This window comes from Saccoglossus kowalevskii, chromosome 4 (genome assembly GCF_978046115.1).
Source record: "Saccoglossus kowalevskii chromosome 4, keSacKowa6.1, whole genome shotgun sequence".
NCBI lineage: Eukaryota > Metazoa > Hemichordata > Enteropneusta > Harrimaniidae > Saccoglossus > Saccoglossus kowalevskii.
The window spans coordinates 10642507-10664409 of record NC_140644.1 but is presented as its reverse complement, the minus strand read 5'-3'; the positions used below and the strand labels follow the sequence as shown (position 1 = coordinate 10664409).

Here is a 21903-nt window from a genome sequence, read left to right as displayed (position 1 = left end):
GTACTGAAGCACGAATGCACCGTGACACGGTGTTTCTCGGGTGTCCATCGCTGGGAATGCCGCCGGCGCAATTTTTCACCCAACTCGCGATTCTGTTTTGCAACATTTTATCAATATTCCCTTTGACAAAATCGCCGACAAAAGCACCGCTTTGCTGATCTTTTGTTCTATAATTCTTAATGCAAACACCGACCCTAGTAGTAATTAGTAACGTCGCCTAGTACATATGAACGGTCGTCATTGCAAATCGAACATCCTTTTGAAATTTGGACGTCGGGCAGGCGATTTCAAGGCACCGCACTTAAATATTAGCAACATATTTTTCTGAGCGGTTGTTTATTCTCTTTCAAACGAGACATAAATGTGACGTCATAGTCGATCCCTTATCCACCGCTAAGAATGCCGCAATGTTTCGTTCGTTTTGCAACATGCCACAAATCGTCGAAAAAAACACCACTTCGACGGAAGCTTGCGTAATAAGGGGGTTAAAACAAGAAAACAAATGCCATGTTTAATACATATCGACCTGTTTTACTTGCGAAAGATAACGGAACATGAACTCGTTTCGTGCGACTTCGGAACCCGAAGGAACACACCAACAACGTTGAATTTACCCGCTATCTTCCAAATATGGTATATTAATTTATTCAGTTGTTTATTTAGAGTGACGTCCGCGGTCGAATGCGATTGGCTATCGATGTCAGTGCAAAGGTCATATGAATATTAAAATTAAGTGGGCGGAAGGAAAATTGTATAGGAGACAAGCTGGAGTCTCGTGTGGCGATAGCGATAACACCGGGACGAATGGTCTGGGGTATGTCGTTGCGTCCAATGTTCACAAACAAATGTAATATAAAAAAGTGAGACACCAAAGACTATCCTAACACTTTCGAACATGTTTTTTTTTTTAATTTTTACATTCTGCGAAATATTATAATTTTTTTAGCTGAAAGATATTTTACATAATTTCACACAATTTTAATACATTTTATGAATGGCATTACTAATATTTCATTATTTTTGTAGAGCAACAGAAGCTTGACTATCACATTGCTAGTACTTTGCAGTTTGCTCCTGGAGACAAAGTTCTGGTCAGTATTACCATTTGGCCATTATATCTGTTTTGTTTGTATTTCAATATTACTCTAAGCATGAGGTAGTGTTTCATTCAGCAGAATGCATGATTGAGTCCCTCTAATTTCCTGTAATTTCCCACTATTGCTTCGAGTGTATGCAATTATTGTGCATTATGTTCCTGGGTAATGTGTATGCAATTATTGTGCTTTATGTTACTGGGTAATGTGTATGCAATTATTGTGCATTATGTTCCTGGGTAATGTGTATGCAATTATTGTGCATTATGTTCCTGGGTGTAATGTGTATGCAATTATTGTGCATTATGTTCCTGGGTGTAATGTGTATGCAATTATTGTGCATTATGTTCCTGGGTGTAATGTGTATGCAATTATTGTGCATTATGTTCCTGGGTGTAATGTGTATGCAATTATTGTGCATTATGTTCCTGGGTGTAATGTGTATGCAATTAGTGTGCATTATGTTCCTGGGTGTAATGTGTATGCAATTAGTGTGCATTATGTTCCTGGGTGTAATGTGTATGCAATTAGTGTGCATTATGTTCCTGGGTGTAATGTGTATGCAATTAGTGTGCATTATGTTCCTGGGTGTAATGTGTATGCAATTATTGTGCATTATGTTCCTGGGTGTAATGTGTATGCAATTATTGTGCATTATGTTCCTGGGTGTAATGTGTATGCAATTAGTGTGCATTAGGTTCCTGGGTGTAATGTGTATGCAATTAGTGTGCATTAGGTTCCTGGGTGTAATGTGTATGCAATTATTGTGCATTATGTTCCTGGGTGTAATGTGTATGCAATTAGTGTGCATTATGTTCCTGGGTGTAATGTGTATGCAATTATTGTGCATTAGGTTCCTGGGTAATGTGTATGCAATTAGTGTGCATTAGGTTCCTGGGTAATGTGTATGCAATTAGTGTGCATTATGTTCCTGGGTGTAATGTGTATGCAATTATTGTGCATTATGTTCCTGGGTGTAATGTGTATGCAATTATTGTGCATTATGTTCCTGGGTGTAATGTGTATGCAATTATTGTGCATTATGTTACTGGGTACTGTGTATGCAATTATTGTGCATTATGTTCCTGGGTGTAATGTGTATGCAATTAGTGTGCATTATGTTCCTGGGTAATGTGTATGCAATTAGTGTGCATTATGTTCCTGGGTGTAATGTGTATGCAATTATTGTGCATTATGTTACTGGGTACTGTGTATGCAATTATTGTGCATTATGTTCCTGGGTGTAATGTGTATGCAATTAGTGTGCATTATGTTCCTGGGTAATGTGTATGCAATTAGTGTGCATTATGTTCCTGGGTGTAATGTGTATGCAATTATTGTGCATTATGTTCCTGGGTGTAATGTGTATGTAATTATTGTGCATTATGTTCCTGGGTGTAATGTGTATGCAATTATTGTGCATTATGTTCCTGGGTGTAATGTGTATGCAATTATTGTGCATTATGTTCCTGGGTGTAATGTGTATGCAATTATTGTGCATTATGTTCCTGGGTGTAATGTGTATGCAATTATTGTGCATTATGTTCCTGGGTGTAATGTGTATGCAATTATTGTGCATTATGTTCCTGGGTGTAATGTGTATGCAATTATTGTGCATTAGGTTCCTGGGTAATGTGTATGCAATTAGTGTGCATTAGGTTCCTGGGTAATGTGTATGCAATTAGTGTGCATTAGGTTCCTGGGTAATGTGTATGCAATTATTGTGCATTATGTTCCTGGGTGTAATGTGTATGCAATTATTGTGCATTATGTTACTGGGTACTGTGTATGCAATTATTGTGCATTATGTTCCTGGGTGTAATGTGTATGCAATTAGTGTGCATTATGTTCCTGGGTGTAATGTGTATGCAATTAGTGTGCATTATGTTCCTGGGTGTAATGTGTATGCAATTAGTGTGCATTATGTTCCTGGGTAATGTGTATGCAATTATTGTGCATTATGTTCTTGGGTGTAATGTGTATGCAATTAGTGTGCATTAGGTTCCTGGGTAATGTGTATGCAATTATTGTGCATTAGGTTCCTGGGTAATGTGTATGCAATTAGTGTGCATTATGTTCCTGGGTAATGTGTATGCAATTATTGTGCATTATGTTCCTGGGTGTAATGTGTATGCAATTATTGTGCATTATGTAACTGGGTACTGTGTATGCAATTATTGTGCATTATGTAACTGGGTACTGTGTATGCAATTATTGTGCATTATGTTCCTGGGTGTACTGTGTATGCAATTATTGTGCATTATGTTCCTGGGTGTAATGTGTATGCAATTAGTGTACATTATGTTCCTGGGTGTAATGTGTATGCAATTAGTGTGCATTATGTTCCTGGGTAATGTGTATGCAATTATTGTGCATTATGTTCTTGGGTGTAATGTGTATGCAATTATTGTGCATTATGTTCCTGGGTAATGTGTATGTAATTATTGTGCATTATGTTCCTGGGTAATATTTAGGAATCTCCAGTCAGTGTTTGCAAGTGTGTAATTTGTGACCTGTTTCGCAGTGCATGCTATAGTTTTATTTTATATCTGCAAATTGGAAATGACATCTTCAGAATTTTCTAGCAAAAAATGCAGCATACATTCCCAAATATTTTTCACCATGTCAAAGAAAGTTAATCATCACTGTTTTGAGTTGAATAAAGATTTGCAATGATGAACTATGCTAATGTATGCCAGATGCAATTGGATATGGATTTTGAAATTGTGATCACGATCGAGTCATGATTTAAAAAATCTTCAGAATGAGGAAGCAAATTTATTTTAGCAAATGTTGGTAGTCAGTGTGTTCACAAATGTACACATAGGCTTCTTTTGCAAACCACTATTTAAACTTTCACTTGGTTATTTGTTTTATAGGTTCACTTCGATGATGGAACTAGTAGATATTTTAATGCTCACATACAAGAAGTTCACTCGCAGGATGGTCCTGTAACAGTCTTCATTGAAGATCTTGGAGAGAGGTAAGGTTTTCATATACTACCGTAAAATCTGTATTAGAAGCCGCATCCCTAATAGAAGTCGCACCCATTCTTTTTGAATAATTGAGAACCAAAAATTTGTCATTTCTCATATGTGTAGATGCTCTAATAGAAGCCTCATCCCCTCTATTGCATTGTACCATTTTAATAGAAGCCGCGGTTTCTAATACAGATTTTACAGTAATATACCATACATGTGTCTGGCAGTCGAACAGTGTGTGATCTACATTGAATGAAAACATTCCCCAAAATGTTATTTTGTAGCATATGAAATATAATAAGCATTGATCTATTGACAGGGTTCTTCCCAGGGCATTATAGAGTAAGGCGTCCAACTGTTAAATTTTGGATAACAATGAATACAATACATTAACATTGTTAAGCAAATTGGCCAATACTGTTTACAATTTTTCTGCGAGAACACTGATTGATGGTGTTTGATTCTGCAAAAACATTTTCAAGAAACCCATCTTTAGTGGTTATTAAGAGTTGTATAATATTTTATTTTTATCAAAAACCAAAAATATACTTAGTCTTGTATTTTATTTTTGGGCCTAATAACCTAGATTCTGAATTGCGTTGGTTCACAGTAACCATGCCATGACATAATTATCAGCTATTATCAGCTATTTTAGTGCAATTCTAGGATACAGGGAAATTGATGTTTAACAAAACCACTTTCACTGTTTTACAGGCATACCTTACCAATGAAGAATTTAAAACCACTAATGTGTGCACCAAATCGACAGTGGATGGGCACTGGTAATAAAGGCTACAAGAACTTAAGCGGATATTACCATAAACCAATCAATGGATATGTACCGGATTATAATGGTAAGCAATTGTATGTCATTACCTATTGCCATGTTTCATTATTACTCCTTGAACTCCATAATATTGGCAGTTTATTTCGTATATTTTTCATGTATTTCCTTTAATTTCCAGTTCTTTACAAATTTTGACATTTTTGAAAAAAATGGACCACCTCTGTAAAAAGACAACCCGTTTCAGGTGACTGCTTTTAGGCAGTCCCAAGGCATAACATATGGGAAACCTATGTATAAAGGACCCAACTGCCTTACCTGGTCACTCTTTTAGCAATATTTTTACAGTAATTTCTTCAAGTCAAACTTATAAGATTTTGATAAATGCAAATGTGTTTTTATTGCAACAGTATCATCTCATTATTTTCTAGACAAGTATTGCATCAAATGTACGAGTAAGCGATTCATACAAGAATACTTCTTTTTCCATTTAAAAACCATATGACCATTTTAAAGAAGTCTCTTTGGTGGTCTTGATACATGTTTGACTTGTATATCTTTACATTTAGATCCAAAAAATAAAAGGAAAATCAAGAGAGGAGGAAAAGCTCAATATAGCAGTAATATGTATCAAGGACCTCCTGGTCAAATTATGCCTCAATACCAACAGCCGTTTGAGCAGCAACCAATGATGTGTTTACAACAACCAGAAAGACAAAAACAACCACAGAAATTTAACTCTCCCCCAAAGTAAGTATGTAACAATCACTCTAGTTTTTCATTCCCAGACTGTTTCTAAGCATCAACCACCAGGCCATTATTAATCACCCATAAGTCCATAGGTGGCTGTCCCATTCACTAAATATTTTGGAAGTCAAATAGTGATCTTGTTCCTTTATTCAATTAATATTATAATCCTGCTTTGGTTTTTGCAAAAGGAGGCTTTCCATTTTTTTATGGGCGTGGCACTTCTTGCAGCATTTCTTGGATGACCAATGGCAATGAAGACGATGTTTCATTTTCATCTGTCTAGCTGCATCTAAGACATTTGCAGTTTATTAACAAAATACCAATCCAATCCAATCTAATCTTAAAATGCCATACAGTTTGACAAGATATATTCATCTATCAAAAATGCTTTATATTTCAGGCAGCCACCACGTTTTATGAACAGGGTGAACCAAGAAAACTCCATGGAACCATGTCAGTCATTTGTAAGGACTAATAAACCATTTCAGCAGGAATGTCATCAAATGTCTCAAAGACCTCAATGGTCTTATACAGATAGGTAGGTGTGTGTCGTTGTGTGAAATTAGCTTGGTGACTGCCAATCATTGAACCTGATGCATGAGAAATGTAAGCGTTGACCCATAAGAAACCCTAGGACGATTGGTGGCTGGAAAAAATTTTTTGTTCCTTTAGTTTTGTGCTAATTTGTTGGCATATGAATTTGCTAAAAATTGTTTTACATTATGTGAAATATTTTTTCTCAAAGATTTAGGTGTGCATAATATTTTGTACCTTCTGTGTGTCTGAGTTTGGTGTTTCTGAATGTGTAAGCAAAATTTCAAACTTCTGAGTGGATTTTTATTAAATTTATTACATAGGTACCTTTGGATAACATTAGTTTTAAAGCCCTGTTTATGCATATTAAGTAGCTAATTATATCTTTTCACCCTGTGTAAGCACAATTTTGATCAAATTGCTCTAATTTTGATGCTAAACATCTTCTGGCTGATCTTGACCTCTATAAAACAATGATCACATAGGAGCATAGCTAACTTTAATGTGTTAATGATCCCCGACGAATTTCTTTTTCTCCTATACTGCCATGAACACTCTGGTTTAACTTTTAATGGGTGCAAATCAAAATTGCAATATTTAGATTTTGAAATTGCCTTGAATTGAAACTACAGCTAACTGTACAAAAGATGTGTTTTCTTATGTTGACTATATGACTTGCATTATTTTGAATTTGTGAAGTTAACCTTCCTGATGGAAGTAACTGACATTGCCCCATGCAGAAATGAGATACAGTTTGATCCCTAAAACAGACTAGACGTATTTATGTACACATCTGTAAGTCACAGATATTTTTTGAAATCATTTGTGACTAGAAAGATGTTAGGGTAGGATAGGACTAAATGCTGGGTAACAAATGAATAATTATGCTTACAGGCCACCGCCTCCAAATGCTAGTGGAAGAGGTAGAGGAGGTGGTAGATATGCTGGAAGAGGATCACCTAAAAACTTCTTTGGACACACCCCTGAAGAGAGAGAAGAGAAAAAAGCATTAGAGGAGTCTATGGCATTATATGAAATACAAGAAAGAGATTCACATGCATTTCCTGCATTGCCAGTAAGTTCAAATTATCTCTCAGATATGTGTATGCTAATCATGGCTAGAAATGTTTTTCTATTTTATAATTTTAAGTGAAATTTACGAGGACAAAATTTTATGAAAGTTATTGTGACAGTGAAAAAATCACAATACAGTGCATATTTCAGGATTTGAAAAATTAAAGCAACTCAACTTGAAAGGTTGTCCAGTTGTATGTAAATACTATATATATATATTCTTCTTGATAGACGGCACAAAATACTGCTGGAGTTCATGTTGGACCTGCTTCTTTTTGGGGCAAATTAGGAAAGGAAAGAAGTGCTACTCCACCAATCAACATTCCAACATCAATGGGCCAGGATGAACCTGTCTTTGTTAATGGTGAGTAGAGATCCTGTAGCAAGGCATTAATCGTTACAATAATAATAATCGTTCACAACAATAAAATAGGAATCTCGGTGCAGATTCTTGAACCATGTTGTGTGGAAACCAATGAGAATACAGCCTTCTCTGGTGAAAAACTTTATTAGCACTGTCGTGTGAGATGATACAATGTGTTTGCAAACCTGGAGTTCATTCACTTTCTGGGACCAAAGCAGAATTTACTCGACCACCAAGTCTATTATTCATGTTTTCTGGTCTTGTGCTATTGCCACATTCAAACATGTGTTCAAACACCAACCAAGAAATTAATTTGGCCATTACTTCACCACTATTACTTTGGCTGGTCCTGTTCTAGGCCTGGATCCAATGGCATTGTCGGAAGAGTAGACATTTACATTTGGTTATTGGCTACTTACTTAAACACTGCCATGGATTCTTCTATAGTGAAATGAGATGGATGAGCAGCAAAATTGATGCTGTTTTGCATCAGCTGAAGTCAACACAAACTACAAACAAACTGATTGTCTGTAAAAATCTCAATTATACTTTGAATTTATCACAATTTGTGTTGGCAGCTGGTGACCAAATGTAAATAACGCCCACCCTGACCACACTGGATCCAGGGCTAATCCTGTTTAGCAAGTGTGTATCAAAGTACTCTGTTTGAAAATTTGACTTCCCAGCATTCTGTTTTTTGTCCATTACCATTTAATACAGCAAATCGGTTGGTTGTTTTATAGGTGCTCTGCGTAGGCCCCGGATCAGATCTATGTATTTTACTAAGGCCAAATTCAGTGTCTCCTAACAGAATCACATTAGACTTTGTTAAAGAGTTTAATTAAGCTTGTGAAATTATGTAAGCCTCATTATACTATCCAGTAACTTATAGTACAGTCCAATTGAAACTTTACTTCCTAGCTGACTATCAGCTGGATTTTGCCTATTTTCAACTTCTTGTGGAAAACTGCAAGTCCAGTTGCTTTGATATTACATGTATAGGGTACTACATTTGAACATCTCTCAGATTTGTTCATTTCGTGATGATATCTTTAATTCTCTAATTTTAGTGAATATTTTTGTAATTTTTGGTAAAAAGTGATATTTTCGACTTTGATACTTCTTTTCCGGTCCTACTATTTAACGCCCGGACACGCGAGGGAGTGTCCGGGCACGCGCGGAGGCGAACAGGGGGGAATACCTAACGCGCGGGGCAGCGGCAGCAATCCTTGTACTGTATAATATTCGTTTATGCTCAAAATTTGAACCGGAGTGGCGAATTCGAGCAGCTAACCACACTTTTTATGATCGACGCCCGGGCATTCCGGCGAGTCGAGTCCGCCATGTTGTTTACTAATTTTGGTTAGCGTTTAACAATAGGACAATACCATTCGATCCATGGGGGTGACAGTCCTACGAATGTGCCGACATTGTCGAAGGACAAGGACAGGACAAGTTTGTGGAAGTGTGGCGAGACTCCCGTAGTATTTTTTAGTAAGATTCATTTAAAATGACCATGTAAGACGTCTGTTACGCAGAAATTATTCACCTCATGTTGTTTTCTCATTGTTATGTTACAATGCTACGTACACTTGCAATGAAGTCAGTATCCTAAGAATATCGTAACGTCTTTGTGTTTCCTGTTGCAGTGCAAGTTTGTATACGGTAAATATCGTGAACGGTACAGAGTTCGGTAAATCTCGTGTACGGTACAGAGGGGATATTTTCGTCCAATGTTTTTATACTTTGTAATGTAATTCAAACAAATAAATAAAAAACGTATATTCGTAGCCATGGACAAGACTTAAAATGTAATCAACCGTTTTATTCATCCATGATTTGTACAAAGATCGTATATTTTGTAAGTGTATAAAGCATTTTCCACATTAAGCTTTCAATATAGATTCTTAAACACAAAATATCAAATATATCTTTAAGTGTAAAAATCGATTTTTTTATTGTAAATGGTAACTTCCTGTAAAAACTTAAGATGCCTTTTTTATTTCCTGTACCAGTCACCCACCCCCTGTCCCCACTCTTACAGCATGCGGTAAATTTCTTATTGTACACGCAGTTTACGGTAAACCTGGTTTATACCTCTTGTCGAAAACACAGTTTGGTCAATCTCGTGCACAGTATAGCGTACGGAATATGTTACGTTTCGTCCACATATTTCAAAGTGTTGACGCCGCGACACATATTCAGTTGTGATTGACACTCTATTGTACAACTACAACAGAGAGGGGAACATACACTGTCCCTAATTCAGTTCAACCACGGTCACTATTTTTTAGTAACCGTGGTTCAACCCAAGCAAGGCACGTTTTTTTCAAATAAACATGACATACCAAATATGATGAACTTGTGTAATTCAGAAAAAAAAGGTTGTCATTTGTTCCGGCTTGGAGCCTGATGGAAAGGGAAAACATTTACATAACCAGGGCGAGTTGCGTCGAGAGACAAAGCATTTGTTGTTTCTGTTTGGAGCTATAACAGGTAACAAAAGGGTTTGAATAAATTAATGGCGTGATAAACGCCACTTTGTATTTCTATTTTATGGAATCTTTTGTAGTTTGTTTGTGCAGTGTATAGTTACAGTAGATTATTTACAAGCTGATCCCAGACCAATTTGTAACGGCCGGGCTCGTAACACGGACCACATGATCCCCGAGCAGGGTGTGAGTCCGGTATGTGAGCTACTATAAAATCGCGATGCGACGGCTATGACCTCTACGTTTGCGAATGAATGACCACTTGACGCGATGGAGAGATCCCAAGCCCAGTTGGCGAGCTACATACCGGTAGTTTTCTGTATACACGCCCCGTGATCGATCTTTTCCAAACCCGTATGCTATCGGCGTTTTTTTTTTTTTTTTTTTTTTAAATCAGTGTATGACGTTGCTTTTAGTTAGAACAATTTAACTTGCCGACATGATAACACCTTCTTTTCAGAACTATTACAGAGTTATGACATTGTCTTCGGTGTGGACGATTGAACTTGCCGACATGTTAATGTTTTTTTTTTTTCAGAACTATTACAGAATTATGCCATTGTCTTAGGTGTGAACGATTGAACTTGCCGACGTGTTATTGTATTTTTTTTCAAAACTATTAGTGTTATGCCATTGTATTCAGTGTGGACCATTGAACATACCGACGTGATAATACCGTTCTTTGGAACTAATGGGAGGCATGCGCAATTGTACTTCCTCGTTAATGTTTTAACTTGGAGTTCTGATACTGCATTATAGCGACAACGAAAAACACGTTTATCATAGCATTGTCAATTTCGAATAATTTTGAATAAAAATATTTTCCACAAGGGTGGGGTGTCTGTCTATTTACTATACATGTTTTAATTTTCGTTTTAGTTGACTTGTACTTTGAATGATTTTGAATAACAATATTTTCCACAAGGGGGGGTGTCTGTCTATTTACTATACATGTTTTAATTTTCGTTTTAGTTGACTTGTACTTATTTTTAATAAAAATATTTTCTAAAAGGGCGGTTTGTTTACTATACATGTTTTACAGTGGGCGCAAACAAAGCGAGACTTTCTTAGCGGCACTGTTTTGAAAACGATTTGCTACATTTTGCGACAATCTCACTTTTTCTTGCAACACTCGATTATCGACAAATTATGTTTGGTCTCGATACGTATTATGGCTGAGTGGTTGTCTGTTTTCACATTGTAACATTATAACACAACCACGAAGCTCTTGTATGCTAGCCCTGAATACAGTGCTGTGTGTACGGGAGCGCGTTTGGTTGATAGACGACCCCACCACAGCCCGGCATACCTCCATAGACTGTACGCAGGACTACCTAGATCCATGATACGATACAATATAGCACAACAATGAGAAACATGCTTTTTTTCACATGAGGTAAATAATTTCCGCATAATTACGGGAGTCTCGCCACACTTGCACAAACTGTTCCTGTCCTTGTCCTTCGACAATGTCGGCACATTCGTAGGACTGTCACCCCCATGGATCGAATGGTATTGTCCTATTGTTAAACGCTAACCAAAATTAGTAAACAACATGGCGGACTCGACTCGCCGGAATGCCCGGGCGTCGATCATAAAAAGTGTGGATAGCTGCTCGAATTCGCCACTCCGGTTCAAATTTTGAGCATAAACGAATATTATACAGTAGAAGGATTGCTGCCGCTGCCCCGCGCGTTAGGTATTCCCCCCTGTTCGCCTCCGCGCGTGCCCGGACACTCCCTCGCGTGTCCGGGCGTTAAATAGTAGGACCCTTCTTTTCTTTATTTGAAATGTGCATTGCAAACAGCGGAGCTATCTGTCGTCAGGCTGCTTGTTAGTTCCCGTTCGGATGAAGTCCGAAAACGGAGACTTGTGGTTTGACCTCTGTGCTTCCGCGAGTATCTTAGACATGCCTGGACCAATCACAATCAAACAAAACACGTACATGATATTATACATATGCACATCAATTTATTTCAAGATGTGATTCAATATGGCCGAATGGCGGTCATTTTTGTGCTGAAAAATCATCAAAATCAAGCATTTCTTGGCTGTTACTGATGGTTTTTGTTTAAACTTGGTATATACATTAGACATTATGGCACCTTGATGCAAGTTATCATGTTATAAATATATACATGTATTCAAAATGGCTGATTTTGTTTTAATTAATGCTGTTCAGAGCAATATCTCTCAATATGGACAATATGGAAGTACTCGTTTGATGATCAGATACAAATGTCAATCATTTTAATGTTAAACAATCATCATAATCATATTCCTGACATCGTTATATTCCAGCTATATTACTATAAACAAAACTATAAACCTTAAATTCAATAACTGGGACTGTGCCATGCATGGCCTGTTACTTTTTCAACTTCTTGAAAACTACAAGCCTCATTGCTTTGATACTCGATGTATATGTACCTTGGGCAGACCTCTCTCAGATTTGTTCATTTCATGATATCTTCAATTCTTTAATTTTGATAAATATTTTGGCATTTTTCCTAAAAAGTGATATTTTCGACTTCCTGTCAAAAACTGCTTAAAAGTCTGTTTGCTTTAATCACTATACGGTACATACAGGGTCCTCAGGTAAAGCTCTCTCAGATTTGTTCATTTTCTGGTGATATGTTCAGTTCTTTATTTTCGCTGCTAACAGCGGGGCCATCTCAGCCAAGAGGCTGCTTGTTAGATAGATAACTCGGCAAAATGTTGAATATATGCCAAGGTAGGCTATCTTCAAGCCAGCCTTATCTAGAGAAATGAGTTTAACATTGCTGATACTGGTGAGACATCTGTGGAATGTGTCATTACACTGAGTACCCACCAGTACATTAAAATGATTAATCACAAATACGGATGAACAACAACTTGCCATTGGCTAATGTTTTCACATTGTCAACAGATAATGATGATGATAATGATAATGAGGAGCTTGATGATGATGATGATAATGAATTAGTCAAACAAATAAATAAGATCAATTTGTCTGATCTGGAAGGTTAGTATTGGCATGATATCTACAAGGCATGGCATCTATGGGGAGAATAAATCACCAATCCTGTTTTTAATATCACATGGCTGGATATCTATGTAGAATACATCACCAATACTGCTTTTAATATCACATGGCTGGATATCTATGTAGAATAGATCACCAATACTGCTTTTAATATCACATGGCTGGATATCTATGTAGAATAGATCACCAATACTGCTTTTAATATCACATGGCTGGATATCTATGTAGAATACATCACCAATACTGCTTTTAATATCACATGGCTGGATATCTATGTAGAATACATCACCAATACTGCTTTTAATATCACATGGCTGGATATCTATGTAGAATACATCACCAATACTGCTTTTAATATCACATGGCTGGATATCTATGTAGAATAGATCATCAATACTGCTTTTAATATCACATGGCTGGATATCTATGTAGAATAGATCACCAATACTGCTTTTAATATCACATGGCTGGATATCTATGTAGAATAGATCACCAATACTGCTTTTAATATCACATGGCTGGATATCTATGTAGAATAGATCACCAATACTGCTTTTAATATCACATGGCTGGATATCTGTGTAGAATAGATCACCAATACTGCTTTTAATATCACATGGCTGGATATCTGTGTAGAATAGATCACCAATACTGCTTTTAATATCACATGGCTGGATATCTATGTAGAATAGATCACCAATACTGCTTTTAATATCACATGGCTGGATATCTATGTAGAATACATCACCAATACTGCTTTTAATATCACATGGCTGGATATCTATGTAGAATACATCACCAATACTGCTTTTAATATCACATGGCTGGATATCTATGTAGAATAGATCACCAATACTGCTTTTAATATCACATGGCTGGATATCTGTGTAGAATAGATCACCAATACTGCTTTTAATATCACATGGCTGGATATCTATGTAGAATAGATCACCAATACTGCTTTTAATATCACATGGCTGGATATCTGTGTAGAATAGATCACCAATACTGCTTTTAATATCACATGGCTGGATATCTATGTAGAATAGATCACCAATACTGCTTTTAATATCACATGGCTGGATATCTATGTAGAATAGATCACCAATACTGCTTTTAATATCACATGGCTGGATATCTGTGTAGAATAGATCACCAATACTGCTTTTAATATCACATGGCTGGATATCTGTGTAGAATAGATCATCAATACTGCTTTTAATATCACATGGCTGGATATCTGTGTAGAATAGATCACCAATACTGCTTTTAATATCACATGGCTGGATATCTATGTAGAATAGATCACCAATACTGCTTTTAATATCACATGGCTGGATATCTATGTAGAATAGATCACCAATACTGCTTTTAATATCACATGGCTGGATATCTGTGTAGAATAGATCACCAATACTGCTTTTAATATCACATGGCTGGATATCTATGTAGAATACATCACCAATACTGCTTTTAATATCACATGGCTGGATATCTATGTAGAATAGATCACCAATACTGCTTTTAATATCACATGGCTGGATATCTATGTAGAATAGATCACCAATACTGCTTTTAATATCACATGGCTGGATATCTGTGTAGAATAGATCACCAATACTGCTTTTAATATCACATGGCTGGATATCTATGTAGAATACATCACCAATACTGCTTTTAATATCACATGGCTGGATATCTATGTAGAATACATCACCAATACTGCTTTTAATATCACATGGCTGGATATCTATGTAGAATAGATCACCAATACTGCTTTTAATATCACATGGCTGGATATCTATGTAGAATAGATCACCAATACTGTTTTTAATATCACATGGCTGGATATCTATGTAGAATACATCACCAATACTGCTTTTAATATCACATGGCTGGATATCTGTGTAGAATAGATCACCAATACTGCTTTTAATATCACATGGCTGGATATCTGTGTAGAATAGATCACAATACTGCTTTTAATATCACATGGCTGGATATCTATGTAGAATAGATCACCAATACTGCTTTTAATATCACATGGCTGGATATCTATGTAGAATAGATCACCAATACTGCTTTTAATATCACATGGCTGGATATCTGTGTAGAATAGATCACCAATACTGCTTTTAATATCACATGGCTGGATATCTGTGTAGAATAGATCATCAATACTGCTTTTAATATCACATGGCTGGATATCTGTGTAGAATACATCACCAATACTGCTTTTAATATCGCATGGCTGGATATCTATGTAGAATAAATCACCAATAACTGCTTTTAATATCGCGTGACTGGATATCTATGTAGAATATATCACTAATACTGCTTTTAATATCACAAAAATGGCCAGGATCTATGTAGAATAGCTAACCAAAAATTAATTAAACGTTGCATGTTGCATTCAAATTAAATTAAGGTATTTCAATCGGTAAGGCACTGCAGTCGAACATTTTGAAAATAGCGTCATGTTCTGCAAAACTGTTCTATTGCAATAGATTGTGGGTATTGAGATGGCAAAAACGTTTTCGATATTGCTTGTGTGACTTGACTTATAAAAAAATACACAATTTTGTGATATAACAGGACACTATCTTCTAAAGTGATATTGAATGGGTATTTCAAATTGGACTGGTAAGCCATTGTATTGAAAGGCTTTCAAATTTCACTCTCATTTATTGCTATACTAATGATTTTCATTTTTCTTTAAGGTGTGTGTATTGATGATGGTCAAATGAAACAGGCAAGTAAACTTGATTATAGTTAAGTGTTTTGTTGGTGGAGCCATGTTGAAAGATCTCTATTGTTTCCTTTTGTTCATTTCCACAATATGGACATTTAGTTTGTAGTATGTGCCAAATGCATTAATATGACAAGCTCGTGATGTGATTCAATTTTGGATTTAATGCAGACAGAAAATGCCTTTTTGCACCTGCTTTGCAGACCTGGTATTTGTATCGTTTCAGCATTTTGTGGCGAAAATTGTCGTCCTTGGCAACAATGATCATGCCCATCAGAATTGTTTGAACATCAGTATGCAATATGGCCCTTGCTTGGATTTTTTTGATGCTCCCTGCAGCTTTAATACAATTATTGTATTTTATATAGATGATGACTCCTCCAAGTCAGTTTATGATACCTCAGCCTGTATGTGCATCTCCACAACCAATACAACTACAGCAATATTCCAGTAGTCCAGCTGGTAATAATAGTATGGGTAATGTATCTCCAGCTCCTGTGATAATGGCGGCTAACAACTATGTACAACAACAGTCTATACCATCAGGTGTTCCTATGTATCCTGTCATCTTGCCCATTGTGGAAAATTTAACTGGTCCTGTTAATTATGGTATTAGTCCATCTCGTGATGCATATGGCTCAGATCTCCCCATGTCAGGTGAGTTACTGGAGACATCACCATTACCTATTCAAATAACTATGGTACCGTATTAGTCTATCTTCACTGAATTAGCATTTCAGGCATATTCAGTGGGTTAAATTCACGGTTTTATAATTTAGATAATGTTCTATGCCCAATTTGACATATTCACTGGGTCTTGATTTAGCACATTTTTCAATCAGCGAAATAAGAAAAATTTAAACCCAGTGAATAATTAACACTTTTACAGTATTCAAATCACCATGGTATTAATCCTTTTTGTGATACATATGGCTCTCAGAATCACCCCATGTCTGGTGAGTTACTGAGGACATCACCATTGTTTTATTCCTCTCAAGATGGCACTGTACATATCACGCTCAAAAGCTTTATCAAATATTTCTTATTGCATCTGATTCTGTTCTCTTCACAGATACCAATACTTTAAGATTTTTCTTCAACATGGGAGTGGAGGTAAGATTTATATCACCTTGCTAAGTTACGTAAAATCATATCACAATATATAAACTTCGAACTCATACTGTCGACCAAATTTTTAGTAACTGGCAAGTTCATAATCCAGACCTGACAAATTTCAATATCAATTTAATATACTATTCATGTGCATTTTTGTGACCTGTTGACAGTTGGCCATTTTGAATGTAAATAGGTCTTACAGCGGGCGCAAGATATTTACATACACACCCGGTAGGCAAATTACCGAGGGACTTTGCAACATCCCCAGGCACTTTCCTAGACACTCAAATGTCCGTTGTAGACGCATAAAGTTGCATACGTGACAGTTAATCAAAACAGCGGGCGTTTGGCCATGAGGAACAAGGAGTAGTTGGACTATTCCATTGCTTTGTAGATACAAAAAAACATTGCTGTGTTACACTTGAGAGAAATGTAATACGAACATTAAACTGAAAATAAATATTAATAAGAAATGATAAATCTAAATTCTTTCGATTGCTAGTTTGTCAAGATGTTGTCAATGGATTTATATTAATAATATTAGCGCGAGTGTCCCACTCAATTTCTCGCATAATGGCTGGTCCCATTGCCAGTTTCCAGAACACTCATCGGCCAGTCAATCTTTCCCTGGAATCTTCTACTTAGTTTCACCTTCACACCGTCACTATATACCAGTTTCGAATATCCTTAAGATGTCAGACAAAATAAGATAAACGATTTCAGTTGATGAAGGCCGCTACTCCTCTCGGGACGTATCCAACCGATGCAACAGAAATGCTGCACAATCCCTTGAACCGTTGCCCTCGTTAGTTTAACTTCCTCCATCATTGATCATTCGCAAGAGGCTAATAATCTCTATCTCAGTGTCTTCGTCTAAACGCCTTGACACGAGGATAATTTCATTATATGTTAGAGGCGTTCTTAAATATTTGTATCAGCTAGGTTTATTATTTTCGCCAAACATTCAAAATAGAATTTATTAAATGAACCAGCATATGTATGCATGAAATTATAAATTGTTCAATATCAAAACATAAGTAAAACATGATTGTTTGATGAATGTTTGACAGGACGCTTAGTCGCTTACACGTTGTAATAGTTGGCCCATCTGAAACCCTGGTCAGTTTGTTTTGAACTGTCACGTAGGTAACTTTATTGCGTCTACAACGGTCATTGGAACATTTAGCAAAGTGCCCTTGAGATGTTGCATAGTCCCTCAATAATTAACTACCTGGTCAGAAGTTAGGTGTAAGTAAATATCTTGCTCTCCACTACTGTTTCATGGAGTCTTCATGAAGATTTTTTTCAATAACAAAAAAATTTCCAAATTCTGTTAATATTGATTATCTTTTTATTTCATACTATCATGTACAAAATACTATTATCTAATGCAGTGTTTTTCAGCATATTCCTATTTTTACTTTCATTTATATGTATTTGCTAAGGTGTATACTTGCAAAATATGTCATTGAGTTGGTCATGTTGTTCCAATTGATCAGGAAAAGCTTGAGCTTTGAGCTACGAGGCTGGAAATGCTGATGGGAGGAGGAGGAGGGGGGGCACCATAAAAATATAATGGAATACAAGACAACTGTAAGATCATAAAATGTATGCTCTTTAATAAACATAATAACTTTTACTATGAGTTACAGCTAATTAAAAGGTGATTATGTACTTTTCAGTATTACCATCGATATATGCAGATTATACAAATGCAACAAGCTCAACAAAACGTGATGGCTTTTAACATGGGTGTGGTTCCACATGCTTCTCAACCAGCTGTCTTGGGAGCACCTCAACAGTCGACAAACATGGATGTACCTTGTAATTTAGGGAATGTAGAAGACAGACATTATGGCTCAGATGTTGCTTCATCATTAGATGATACTGAAGATCAAGAACAATTAAATGACGGTCAGTCAATACAGATAAACTCTTTCCCAACTGCTGATGGTTTTGATCCAAATTTCTCGCCCTGTCCAAGAGAACGTGCCAATTCCTTCCAATTTGATTTAAGTACTGGGCAAAACAGCCCAGTTCATGATCAGACGTATGCCTCTCCAAGTTGTGGCTATTCACAAAATGATAGATACAAGCAAAGGAGATATTCTGGTGGTGGTGGTGGTGGTAGTTTTAAGAATTCACCACCAAGGTTTAGACATCTTAGATCATCTCCATCCACCCAGACTAGGCACCAATTAGATAATGCTTCCTTTGCTACCTCACAGCAATATTCTGCTAATATGCATGATTTTACCAACCAATCGCAGCATGTTCCTCATAGACCTGCACGTAACTCATCTCCCCTCGCCCGACGCTCTGCACCTATTAATATTGCTAGCTCCTCTCCAAGAAACATCTCTGCTAACCCTTTGACATCCTCGCCATCCCATACAGGCCCCAGCATGCAATATTATGCAGATGGAAATACTAACCAGTCCAGTGCACCCACAGGTTCCTACTACAATGCTGGTAATCAGGGAGCTGCCAACAGCACAGAGCACTTCACTTCTTCACAGTCAGTATATGATAATCACCAAGTAAGCATGGCTAGTAATTATCAGTTTGCACCTCATCAATGGCAAGCCACTGCACAGCAAGCTAATAACAACGCTTATATTTATTCTGCCAATAACCCACAAAAAGCAGTGCATAATGTGTATGGCACTACCCCACCTTTTCCTAATACTTATACTACTCAGGCTCAGTACATAGCTCCTCAAATGGTTTCACAGACTGCACATGTTCATTATTCTTCTTAAATAGTCCATTGTAACTATCATCTGTGCTGTCGTGTTGCAATATATCACGTTTAGTTTACATGTCAGTCAAAAGGATTTTTTCTGATTTACAGTATGTATTTGTATTTAATATTTTGATGTTTACGATATATAACAACATGTTAAGTCTTTTTTCAACTCTTTGTCTTTATAACCAAAGAACATTATACCTGTTTTTGTTTTTTTTCAAGAATTTTGATTGTGCTGTGCCACATGACTATTATGTGTTGAGTGTGAAACTTAAGTCTTTGTCCAGCAAATAATGGAACATATTATGTACATATGTTAAATGACTTGTCTAATCATGATTGCTATGCATTCAATAGAAAACACTGTTGGTGCTTTGTTTTGTTATAAACTGGAAAAGAGCAGTGAAATTGATAAAAGTAATTTATTTTTGATATTGTTAAGAAACAATTTAAATAATTAGGTTGTATGATTATTCATCATGTTTACGATGAAATTATTTCATTCAAATAAAACATTTGAATATGTCATTGTATTTCATTCATAAATGAATTGTGCTTATTTTTGCTTACTATTCAGTGTTGATCTATTTTTTAGATCTTTAAATGCATTGCTGCAGATGTTGCACTGACAATGATAGTTTAGTATAGTAATTTGTTATGTTGGAAATTCCTATAAATTAACAATTAATTGTGGAAAAGAAGAATGACAGCAAACTTGATGAACTACAATCGTAATCTTTGGCAACTTGAAACAAGTCCGAGAAAAGCATTAATTTTCACCAGCATTTAATTTCACTATTTCAGTATTTGATCAAATTCACTAGGTTTTAAATTCACATTTTCATGCATCAATGAGTTTTATTGTAATTTTACGTGTTAACGTGGATTTTATTTTGCGAATTCCGGTGAAAATGGTGAAATAAAGCTTGGCGAGTAATTAATGTTTGCAGTTTATCTGTGGCTGCTTTATGAACTACAAGTAATACTTGATTAGCGCGATTTGGAAATTGCCATGCGGATGTCAATAAAAGAACATTAATATATTTGAGTTGAATAGTGTGTCTTGAGTGGGTTTACCACAATGAATTGTTAATAAAATAGATTACTGTATCTACTGATGTGATTTTAGACATATTTTTACATTTACAATAAAGATAAGAATGTCTATATTTTGTTACTCGTCTCTATTACCGAAACGCACTGCTCTTCAGTGTTAATAACTCAACTCGTTTCATTAACCTTTTGAATGCTTACATTGATTATCGCCAGTTTCATAATAACCTGCACAATTTACAGACTTTTTTTCGTACACAACTGTTATGATCAAGACCTGTTGCTGATAAAAAAAAATCTATTGGGTGCACATTTCAGAAAACTGCGCTACAATGTTTCGGTTTTCAAAAGGTTAAATTTAAGTCTATTGCAATAAAGGTGAGTGGTAATGAGAAACCAAATAACATTCAGTTATAGGAATCATTTGAATATTCGTGAGTAATCGGTAAATGTTTACAATTTAACGATTGTGCAAAATTCATTGACAAGCGAAATCTTGAGGAAAATTTAAGTGATTTACTCTACATTGTATGATTAAGAGTGGATAAGAAGGGTATGCAATGGTTGTGACATGTGCTGATTGATGCTCATTTCAGGAAAAATCATAAAAGAAACAGTTGCTAAATGCAAATTAGTCTTGAAAAGAAATTGGAATTGTAGTTTTCTCAGTTTGGCATATTCTTGTGCTCTTGCATATTTGTGCAAGCGTTTGTGTTCTGGTGTCTTGAATGGAATTGTATATTTAATAACCTTCCTCTGCAATCAAACCTTTTAAAACGATACAGGTGGGGGGCAATTTTAATGGAATCCTTCATCCCACATCATAAAAGTTGCATTCCTTCATTTTTGCATCATATGATGCATTTTTCATATGTGTTGTCTTTGTTGTCTCATGTAAGCCAGGGTAATAATAACACAAGTAGATGTAGCATATCGGTAATGTATACGTTGTTCAAATCAGACAAATTTGGAAACTGATTTTTTGCCAGAAATACTTTCAGGGGGGAAACAAGACGAACCTGCCAGCTAGCTAGCTGTCAAACCTTGCCCAGAAATCAACTGTTTTTTGGGGTTCTGCAAACCTCTCGTGTGGCGTTTCATGATCACCACATACTGGTATTTCATGCTTGCTGTG

General features: G+C 36.1%; 1 protein-coding gene across 3 annotated transcripts in view; it reads left to right on the top strand.

The window, feature by feature from the left end:
- The window catches only part of LOC102806884 (uncharacterized), a 28927-nt gene extending 8043 nt beyond the window's left edge, over positions 1–20884 (top strand). Inside the window, exons 10-22 of one of the 3 annotated variants that reach the window (XM_085497755.1) lie at positions 1027–1091; positions 3974–4077; positions 4790–4929; positions 5429–5609; positions 6010–6147; positions 7038–7218; positions 7449–7581; positions 12985–13080; positions 15822–15853; positions 16219–16507; positions 16923–16963; positions 18649–18880; positions 19364–20884. In XM_085497755.1, coding sequence (XP_085353881.1) covers positions 1027–1091; positions 3974–4077; positions 4790–4929; positions 5429–5609; positions 6010–6147; positions 7038–7218; positions 7449–7581; positions 12985–13080; positions 15822–15853; positions 16219–16507; positions 16923–16963; positions 18649–18880; positions 19364–19728 — 1997 coding nt within the window. In that variant the 3' untranslated portion in view covers positions 19729–20884. Of the gene's footprint in view, positions 1–1026; positions 1092–3973; positions 4078–4789; positions 4930–5428; positions 5610–6009; positions 6148–7037; positions 7219–7448; positions 7582–12984; positions 13081–15821; positions 15854–16218; positions 16508–16922; positions 16964–18648 lie in introns of all 3 variants that reach the window. The other 2 variants (XM_085497753.1, XM_085497754.1) reach the window with 2 other exon arrangements.
- The last annotated feature ends 1019 nt before the right edge of the window (positions 20885–21903 follow it).